The sequence below is a fragment of the Podarcis bocagei genome, assembly GCF_964188305.1.
Source record: "Podarcis bocagei genome assembly, chromosome: 6".
NCBI classification, from domain to species: Eukaryota; Metazoa; Chordata; class Lepidosauria; order Squamata; family Lacertidae; genus Podarcis; species Podarcis bocagei.
Window position 1 is genome coordinate 42400755 of NC_138130.1, and position 10544 is coordinate 42411298.

General features: G+C 41.8%; 1 protein-coding gene and 1 long non-coding RNA gene across 10 annotated transcripts in view; one reads left to right on the top strand and one right to left on the bottom strand.

Moving 5' to 3' along the window:
- The window catches only part of MAP7D2 (MAP7 domain containing 2), a 48673-nt gene extending 46690 nt beyond the window's left edge, over positions 1 to 1983 (bottom strand). For all 9 annotated transcript variants that reach the window (XR_014009534.1, XM_081199429.1, XM_081199434.1 and 6 more), the window contains exon 1: positions 1792 to 1983. Coding sequence is in view for 8 of the 9 variants with exons in the window: in XM_081199429.1 (XP_081055555.1) it covers positions 1792 to 1843 (52 nt within the window). In the remaining variant the exon portion in view is untranslated. The remainder of the gene's footprint in view (positions 1 to 1791) is intronic.
- A 265-nt stretch (positions 1984 to 2248) lies between these two features.
- LOC308589921 lies at positions 2249 to 8724 on the top strand. The gene is made up of 2 exons (XR_014009556.1): positions 2249 to 2327; positions 4482 to 8724. It is a non-coding gene; the product is annotated as an uncharacterized lncRNA (long non-coding RNA).
- The last annotated feature ends 1820 nt before the right edge of the window (positions 8725 to 10544 follow it).

The window sequence follows — 10544 nt, forward strand, 5'->3', positions numbered from 1 at the left end:
GCTGGGGGCAGATGCGGTGATAGTTCACGAGAAGGTACTCAATAAAGGGAGTTTGTTTGAGTGACTATTACAGCTCTCCTTTGATGCACAGGAATATCTTCAAAGCAGATGGTTAGTGTTCTTAAAAAGTTATTCGGTTTTGTTGTGGGAATTTAGGTTCTCTAAACATTTCAACGAATTTCAATTAATAGGGGTGCGTTGTGTAAATTTTGCCTCAAGCAATGGTGATAAAATAGGTAATCTTATAATTAAAATGCCCCAAAGTAACTGTCACCAAAGACACAAAGTCCAAAATTATTGTGATAATAAATTGACGGATTGCCATACTAAGGAAATTTGGACTTGTGGGTCTCCCATAGAGTCACATTCAAAACCTAGGTAAGCAGTTAAGTCTGGTCAGTGCCTGGATGGGTTCCTGCATAGAAGCCACATGGACACCAGGCCACCTTGAATTCCACAATAGAAGAAATGTGAGATATAAATGTAATAATACAAGATCCATGTCAGAATTTAAGAAACCAAAGTGGAGCACCATTTTGCTGGGCAGCCTTCTGAGCTGCAGCGACTGACTGATGAAAACTTAACTGATTGAAAAGATTAGACTTCTTATCACCAGCTTTTATAGGACTATCTGCTAAATTCAAAGCATGCTAGATCTTTGAAGAGGTAGCCAAGTTTTAGAAAGGAGCCTGTTATTTATTTGTTTGTTTTGTTTTGTTTCTCTGCCCACACAGGACAGTCCAAAGCATTGGTGGAACTGGCCTGAGTCCCAAGTCCCTGGTTAAAAGCAGAACCTCAAGTATCCGGCAACACGCTCCATGATTGTGTAATTTGTCTCTTGTGCTTGGATCCGCCTCGCAGCACCAATCCAACAGGTTTAAACGACATAAAGAGACATGTAAAGACGCCACACACAAAAAGCATTATTTTGGAATCAAAATATGCACCTCTGCATATTTAACCAAGTAACATTAACCCCGCAGGAGACATTACCATTTTACACTCCCCTTTCCAGTGAACACCAAAGACAGCCTTGTTTTACAACCAAGGAGACCATACACCATTAAAGCACTAAAAGGTTTCGTCTGCTGGTAAAAGAGAATACAAAAGCCCTAACAGCACAGCGATCCTTTCCTGTCGTTTTACTGCCCGCCTCGTGTTTCCTATGACAGCGAGTCAGCAAAGGAGCGTTATTGATGCCTGGGTAAAGAAGACCCACCGCCCAAAGGTTGATTTTCGTCTAGTTTCTCCCTCCGATTTGATGTGCTATCCTTCACCTTCCCCAATTCCCAGCAACAAAGCTCTCCTGCAAAAAAAAAACACACCCTACATCTTCCAGGCCATCCTCTTCCTCGTCTGGGGTGAGGCCTCCCATCATCCTTACAATAGCCTCTCCAGTACAACCCCCCCCCCCAAAGGCTTGGTTGTGGCGCCTTCCCGGCTTCGGCTATGCTACGATTCCCAGCGCGCCCGCTTGCCAAATGTCACCGCACACACCCACCCCTTGCAAATAAATCACGCTGCCACACGGAGACTGGCGGCGGCCGCGGCAACACCACGTTGCAGCATGGAGGGCAAGGAGCACGGAAGGGCACCTGCCCGGCCCCCTCGCAGCTTTCACCCGCCCTCCACTGAGGTGGGTGGCTGGGGGGGGGGGACGCAGCAAAGTGTCTTCCCTGCAAAGTAAAAAATACAAAAATAAAAAAGCAAGCAGAGCACCTTCCCACAAACCACACCTCCCGGGTCACTCACACACACACACACACACACACACACACACTCATGTCCTACCTGACGCCCGTGTGTACGAGGGAGACGTCCGCGTTGGCCCCGGCTCCGCCATCTTCCTCCTCCTCCTCCTCCTCCGGCGCGCTAGCTGCGGTTTACTTTCCTCCGCGGCTGGGCACGGGAGCTGGAGAGAATAATGCTTTGCCGCACAGGCGCACTGCCCGCTTCGGCACGACACCTGACGCTGCCTTGTGGCGCTGGGGAGGCGGGAAAAGGCGAAGGAGTGCCGGGGCTGAGGAGAGAGGCGGGAAGGGCCGTTTGCTGCTCGCTACGACGGCTTGTGTGGGGAAAAATAAAGCGGGGCGACCACGCCGCTCCCGGCGCCTCCCAGGTGCTCGTTGCCTCTTTCTCGCTCGCGCTCTGGCGAACGTGTGGCAACCTGCTCTCGTGCTCCTATCCCTCCTTTCCCTGCCCGAGGCGAGCAGGCAGCCGCGCCTGTTCCACGGGCTCGTCGAGGTCGCGCCCAAGGAAAGCCGCGCGCGCGCGCCCCTCTCCAACCCTGGGAGATGGAGCTGCTCTTCCTGGGACAAGGCGAGCGCGTTTAACGCCCAGGGTGGCCGCGGAGGGAGGGAGGCGCAGCTTCTTCCCTGCGGGCTAGTGGGCTGTTTCCTTGAAGGACCGCCGCGCAACCTGGGCTGGAAGAAGCACGTGCCTTCTTTCCGCTCAATGGGAAGTTTAAAACAAAACAGGCAGGCGAGGAGAGATGGGAAGCGGCGCGTCCTAAGCCAGGAGACGTGTTGGGGCAGGAGCGCTTCCCTCTCGGGTTTGGAGTCTTCCAAAAAAACAAGGTTTATTGTGCTTCGCACACGATTATGGTTAGTTATTATGGCACTGACTGCCCACAAGATTTACTTCTGAATAACTGAGTTTTGGTAGGATTTCCCTCAAGCCATGGTGAATCCCAGGTGTACACAATGGGAACATTTCCTGAGGATAGTCTTACATGTCTGACCTCGGAGAAGCATCCCATTGCCTGCTGCCTTTTCCTGTTGACTCAGAACCGAGGCTGCAAATTTTAACCATGTCTACTCAGAAGTCCCATCGGATTCAATAGGCCTTACTCCCTAGTAAGTGGGTGAGGACTGAGTCTCTGCGAACAAGGAGGAGAGGATCTCATCCACTTTGGTTATTTAAAGTGCCAACACCAGGGGAAACAGCTATGAACTATCTCCATGCAGGAGCCAAAGTGAAGGAATCGGAGCCCAGAAAACACAAGTAGCTCCTTCCCGCAATGCTTCTCTTGCCAAAAAACGCTCCCCACCCCACAAAAGGCAGTCACCTCGTGCCAGAAAAACTAATTGCTGGATTTACTTGAAAGGCAGCACAAGAAATTACCTCACTGCATTTTAAGCCAGTAATGTGTACATACCGTAAGATTTTGGAGCAAAAGCCCATTCCTTAATGTTAACTAACCCTATGTATAACTGGAATGATGACAATCCTACCTTACCTTTCTGCCTCATTTTCCTCTTCTGGTTTCACTTGTGTTTTAAATTGTAACCCTCTTGTACTAGAGAGTGACCTCTCATTCTTTATTAAATGCCATCTACTGTACATGGATGGCACTTGACTTAATACTAAAACACATTGCACAGCTTTGGGGCATTAACAATTCTGAAGCATTTTATAAGGGACAGCCTCTCCTGGGCAGGGATTTACAAATGTTCAAAGCTTATTTCAAGTGTGATGTGAAAACTTCAATTCCTAATTCAGGTTGCTTATGCACCTACTTTGAAGAAGGAATTGGGAGCCACTTTCAACTTCATAAGGGATCCCCTCAACTGAGTTGGATTGGATACAGAGCTGAAATTGGAAAGGAAGACAAGTAACCCTTCTCCTTGTGAGCAGAACTGGCTTCTATTTGTAGATGGAGCAATTTGAATCCTAGCCAAAATATAATGAATTATTGAAGATTCTTTGTGCAGATATTGGGAACTCGCTATACATTAGACAATCTTCTAATGTGGCTCAAGGTCTCCTAAATGAGCCCCATGGGATGAGCGTTACCATATTTTTTCCTATTAATTTTTCAGCCTTAGGCCATTCTACTACATGTAACAATCCATTTGTTAATTGATTTACATGATCAAGCTTTTCCATAGATTTTTGTGCGTAGCTGAGAGAAAACTATTGCTTTCCACCAAGTAGTTAGGATTAATTGAAACATTCCTTGCTAGAATTAAGTACTGTAAGTACTGTAAACCTTTTGCTTGTCAACAAAACGACGCAAAAGTGTGGCAAAAACGATAGATTTATCTTGCACTCATGCTGATCTTAAAATGGGAGTTTATTGGGAAATGACGGGAAGTTCATACAGGAAAATATCACCTTCTCCCCATCATTGCAAAAGTATGCTCCTAATTTATAGCGGACCTTTGCAAGCTCAGAAGTATAGACATAATTTTAATTTTTTTATAATAAAAACCCTAAGCCTGAAAAAATCTAAGTAACACAGGTCTGTACAAATGCCTAGGCTTAAAAGGTCAGTAACCTAAATTATTACCAAGATAGATACACTTCCTACAAAAGAAATTAGACCACTGTGTGTCTTTGCTGGATTAGTTTCATAGTTGTGTTTTCTTATGAGAGCTTACCAATTTTAACCAAGGAACGTAATCCAGTGTTGTACAAGTTTAAGTTTGCTGGCACAATGGAACTTTACAATCCTCTTCTCTATCCTGCAGACTCCCTAGAGCCCCCAAAAATTGTTCTAGAGAGTCCCACAACCTTTTGGAACAGATTTTGAGAGCACTGAAGTGGGAAAATATGAAGTTCTGTGTGAACAGATGTGTTCTGCTCATGTACAGACCATGCTGGATACAACCCAAAATGTTTTCACAGTATAGTCCTGCACTTATTGGCAGTAGTTCTACAATCTTGAACAAGTTCCATGCAGCTTCTCCATGCAGTGGTTATAACGTGTATAGCTGTTCAGCATATGGATTACCAGCACTGCATAGCAACTCTCTACAGTATGTCAAGGAGTAACATTGCTTACCCCAAACAAGATTAAGGGCTGTAGTAAAGTCACCACATTAGCACAAAGATTTCTGCCTGTACAAAAAGACTTCCTTCTCCCTCCATGCCCATCCCCAAATCTGTTCTGAGAGCTCCTCCAAACCTCTGGAGCAGATTAGGGGTCGAAGATGGGAAGAAAGTTCTGTTGCACAGGTGGAAGACCTTGAACCAATGAGACAACTGTTGGATACACCCTAAGTGTTTGTTCTTTGATAAATGAGCCTACTGCAGAGGAAGGAAGATGAAATTACCTGGACCGTCCCTTTCTAGTTTTATACTACAAATTCATAAACTCTCCACAACCACTCCCACCTACAGTTGTAGTCATTCTATAAATTCATCTACCATTTCCTAATATTTTCAATTAATAAATACTGGAGTTCATTAATTCAGCCTCCCAATAGAATATATTTATTTGTATCACAATGGACAGAAAGAACCAATTAGAGTAGGTATTATGTAATGGCTACAAGTGGCAGCTGGGAGGTTTCGGTTCAAGTCAGCACCATTCCACATAATTGCCAATAAAAAATAAAAAAATCATCCTTAATCCACTCTCACTGTGAATGCAGTATGTTTGAAGGGGAAGGGGATCTGAGACCAGATAAGCAACTGGAAAAGAGAGTAATTGTGATTATTGAGTAGGGGAAGCCACCAAAAGGGACAGCTAAACTTCTGCTATACCCAAAAGTTAATAATTCATACTAATACAGTTCTAGGTCTGTTTGGTTTTTTTAGAACTATAGGCTGAGTAGTGTTAGACCTGTTAGCAATTTAAATTAGGTCTGTTTTTTCATTCATAGAAATCATTTTGTGTTCCAGTAATCCTCAAACCTAAGCCGCAGTAACAACTTATATGATCCATGTATATTTCACAACACTGGAGATTGTAGGAACTATATGTATGAGCTAATATTTTACACTTTAGATTGTTCATGAGAAGACACAACTCACATCTGAAAACCCGTTATAAGAGCTAGATGTTGAGAAATAGCATTGCTGTAAGAACTACTCCTGTGTTAGACAAGTTGGATGCACTACTAAGTGGTTACGTCATTTCAGACAACACTGCTATTTAACAGGGTTTCATGTCTTTTTAATTAAACCACCATAATGAACTTAGGTACATAGTCTCAACTATACATTACCAGCATACTGCATTATTCCTTGGCATTAAGCTTTTTCCTTCTCAACAAGGAAACAGGTTATATTCATGCCCTTAAAAATCAAACTACTGTTAGAACTGAATACATGCACAAACTTTACATCTTGTAAAGAGGAGGAAAAGTCAATTTACATCAAACCAACCAATCTTATGTTGCTGTGATGATCAAATGGGTTAATTCTCATACTGCCCTGAATTAAGTTCCTTGAAGGAAAAGTGGGATAAATGAGTCATCAACATCACACAGCTGCCCTGATGCTAGAAATTACTTGCTGGATCATAGCTAGTGATTGGATCATAACCAGAAGTGGGAGCTTAAGTTAGAAGATGTGGTAGAACTCAGTGGCAAATATGTAAAGCAGGAGTGGGAAGCCTGTGGTCTTCTAGTTGTAGTCCAACAACATGTTGAGGACCACTGGTTCCCTAATTTTAACATATAAAACCCAAGGTCCAACCCCTGATATCTCCACAGTTTTAAAAAAAGAATTTGAGGCTGTTTTAAGAGTCAGAATTAGGACAGAGAAATACCCGTTATCTAACATATTATTTTTTTAGGATTTAAATTTTTATTGTTAAGAAAATATTTATTTGTTAAAAACCCTTATATCTTTCCCTGGGAGAAATCTGACAGGAACTGGAGAGCATCTGGTTTATGATGAAATGAGGATAAGAATGTGTAAATGTCCAAATTGGAACAGGGTAGAAATAGTCAATGGCAGTGCAGTGGGATGACAGCCAGCCAGAAGTCCATAGCCATAAAGGAAAAATCCACATGACACAGACATTTGGAGAGGGACCCTACGTATTGAAAGAATGAGTGGAATAGAGTTCCATCTTTATTTAAATCCAATAGGAAGGGAAAGGTATTGCTCTGGAATATGGTCAGAAACTTAAAAAGGGGATACAACTCCCCAGAACCATTGTGTGTGAGTGATAATAGCAAGCCTCCAAAGTTATTTAGTACTGAAAATGCACTAACATTCCCCTGAGCAAAAGGCCCAGGGTGATCTGGGCCCTAGCTACTTGGTCCTAAAACTGACCAGATGGGAAATGACACAAAACTTAATCTTAAGTGGCACCCAGGACCTGTTGTGAGATGCAAGTGTTAAACCATTTGGAAACTACAGTACTACAGCTCTATCAAATTCATTACATATTGAAGCAGACAATTGCCAAGAAAGTCCAACAAAAGCATTATTTGACTTCTAAAAGGAACACTGTAGAATTTTGTTGAGGGATTGGTGAAAAAAAGTTTGAAAAGGATAGTTAAGAGTGGGCTTCCTCAAACTTGGCCCTCCAGGTGTTTTTAGCCTACAACTCCCATGATCCCTAGGTAGCAGGACCAGTGGTCAGGGATGATGGGAATTGTAGTCTCAAAACATCTGGAGGGCTGAGTCTGAGGAAGCCTGGTCAAGAGGGTCAAATCTCTAAGTGGCTTGGGAGCTATTAAAACACAATACACAGAAGCTCAGCTAAAATATATAACACAGATCTGCAAAATTATGACCAAAGCTATGAGGATGCCAAAGGGTTAACAAGCAGAGACAAGAGGCAAAAAGACACTCGTCAGAAAACAGAAGTTGCCTAAATGAGGATAACAAAAAGGAACACAAACTTTGGCAAAAAAAAAATACAAGCAGACAAAAAGGAATTAAAAGGATTATGAGGACTGTATTGCTAGAAACTTTAAGACCAACAATAAAACATTTTATAAATACATTAAGAGACATTCTAGGGAGACAGTTGGACCTTCGCACAACAAACGAGTCCAAGGTGTGCTAAAAGAGGAGGAGATTGCAGGGAACCTAAACCAATCCTTTGCATCTGTTTTCACTGCCAAGTTGTAGATCCCTGTGTCTCATAATGGAGAAACATAAGTAGTGGGGATTTCCTGAAGAAATTTGTATTGGGACCTGTGCTTTTTAGCTTGTGCATTACTGATCTAGAGTTAGGGGTGAGCAGCAAGGTAGCCAAATTTACCGAGACACCAAAATATTTAGCGCTGCAAACCAAGTCAGATATTGAGACTCCAAAAGAAACTCTTCAGACTGGGGAAATAGGCACTAAAATGGCAAATGTAGTTCAATGAAAAGAACTGTAAGATTATGCATACTATGGCAAATATATGTAAATATATCTCCTCACTTCACATACATGAATGGCGTCTGAACTGGCATAGCCTGACCAGGAAAGAAATCTTGAGACATAGTGGATAGTTCAATGAAAATGTCAACCCAATGTGAAATAGCTGTGAAAATGGTGAATTCTGTGTTAAGGATCATTAGGAAAGGGATCAAAAATAATGTATTTATACAAATCTATGGTGCAACCACATTTGGAATACCTTGCACAGTTCTGGTCAGTGCATCTCAATAATATTTTACAACTTGATATGGTACAAAAAAGGGGAGGGCAGCCAAAATCATCCATGGGGATGGATCAACTGCACTATGAAGAAAGATTACATATGGGGTTTTTTAGTTTGGAAAACGGGCAAGCAGGCAACAAACACACAACAGAGGTGTATATTATGCATTGTGTGAAGAAAGTAGATGTAGAGAAGCAACAGCAGGGAGAGGGTTTCTTTTCTTACATCCTGCTTGTAGGCTTCCCATAGGCATCTGATTGGTTGCTGTGGGAAGCAGGATGCTGCACGAGACAAGTCCTGATCTAGCATATATTCTTATTCTAGCATTATCAGAAACATTGTCAGTGGCAAGACTTCCACAATCTCATGTCCATTAAATGTTTCTTCTAACCAAGCATGTACATTGTAATGCTATTAAAAAGCATGCTTAAACTGTTGTCTTAAATCAGTCGAAGACCAAGTAGCCAATCTATCCCACACATAAAATATACAATGTGTGCAACACATTGTACACACAGGTATATAGGTTTTGTGAATTTTAACCCCACCTCTTTCCTCCCTCGTTTACAAAGAATAAAATACACACTAACACCAAAACGTTTACTTCATCTGATATCAAATACTCACAAGGCAAGCAATATACGAACTTCAGTAACTTTGAGCAGAACCTCCACCCCACCAACTTCAAAACTCAATGAGCAGAGGCCAATTCAACAGTATTATATATGTGTGGTTAGACACAAGTGTGGCTGAATACAGTTCCACTTCTGAAATTCTTGTTTTCTCAGTTAAGAAACTTTAGCTGCATAACAAAATTTAAGAACTTGAGTGTTCTATGAAAACTGTTGTAGACAAATCAGTTAGTTAACAGGAATTAATTATCCTTGATTAAAATTGAGATACAGCACTAAGGAAACACAAACCAATCTAGCACTTTTAAATATTAGGACTATGTTAGTCTTTATTGAACTTTTTAGGTGTGCTACTCCCACTCAAACTGAAAATGATCATTCAATTTGTTTCTCAACTGGTTAATTTCAGATAGAAATTTTCAGAACTTAACATTCATCTCATTTATAATCTCAAATTCAAAAACCTTTATTCAGTTGTACCTCATAATTGATGGAATTGAAAGTGAAAACCTTCTTTAAACATAATGGGTTTGATCAAACACTGCAGTTCCATTCACACAACAGACTTCAGCATGCACAATGGAACTTTCTCCCCAGTTGCCTACCCCCCCCCCAAGGGCACTATCAAAATCTGCTCCAGAGATAGGCAGACTCTCCAGAGCAGTTGCGAGCGGGGGTGCAAAGGGGGGGGAGAAAGTTCTGCTTTACACACAGAAATCCGCTTGTGCAGTGTTGGATACAACTGAGCATTTTTCCTCTTTATTACTGAAGTGTAAGAATGTTCTAAATCAGTAGTTCCCAATTAGCTAAGTACCGCAGACCCCATTTTTCAAAAGCCAAACCATGGACCCCGGACTTTTGAAAATACTGATATCTCTATAGTAGTTTTTGTTATGTGAATGGTGCCAGAGATCTCCTGGGTGGATTACACAGACCCCCTGGGGTCCATGGACCATTCTTGGGAACAAATGTTCTAAATGAATTGAAATCCATTTTCCGAAGGGACTGGACTTCAGAGGGAATCCCTCCCCAATAGACCTCAGCACCACCTCATATGCTGTTTCAAAAGTTTCTCCAACTCTCCAGAACACCTTTTCAGGAGGCACCAGGAGTCAAAGATGGAGGAATCAGCATAAGCCATACTGTGACTAGAGTTCTGCTCTTGGGAACTCAGGATCTAACCTAAATATGTATAATATAATAAATGTTGAACTTTTAAGGTAAGGGCAAAAGCACCTGTTAAAATGTTAAGTTACAATATAACATTGCAAGCCATTCAGTTTAATTAACAACTTAAATTTGGTGTGGCTACTATTTTAACTTCTGCATTACCACTTCCACATAGGGAACAGCTATTCAAACATACATAATTTTCAAAATAAAAAATTCTCTCCCCTCACTATGGCAAATTTATCTGTGAAAGAGGAAATTCAATATCAAAACCAGTATAAAAATAACATGCAGCTAAAACTTAAAAAGCAGATTTAGGCATTATGAATTTTATAGACAATCTCTGCCTTTTCTATTTTCAAAATGTTACAATTTGACTTCAAGGGGTATTAGGAAAAAACAC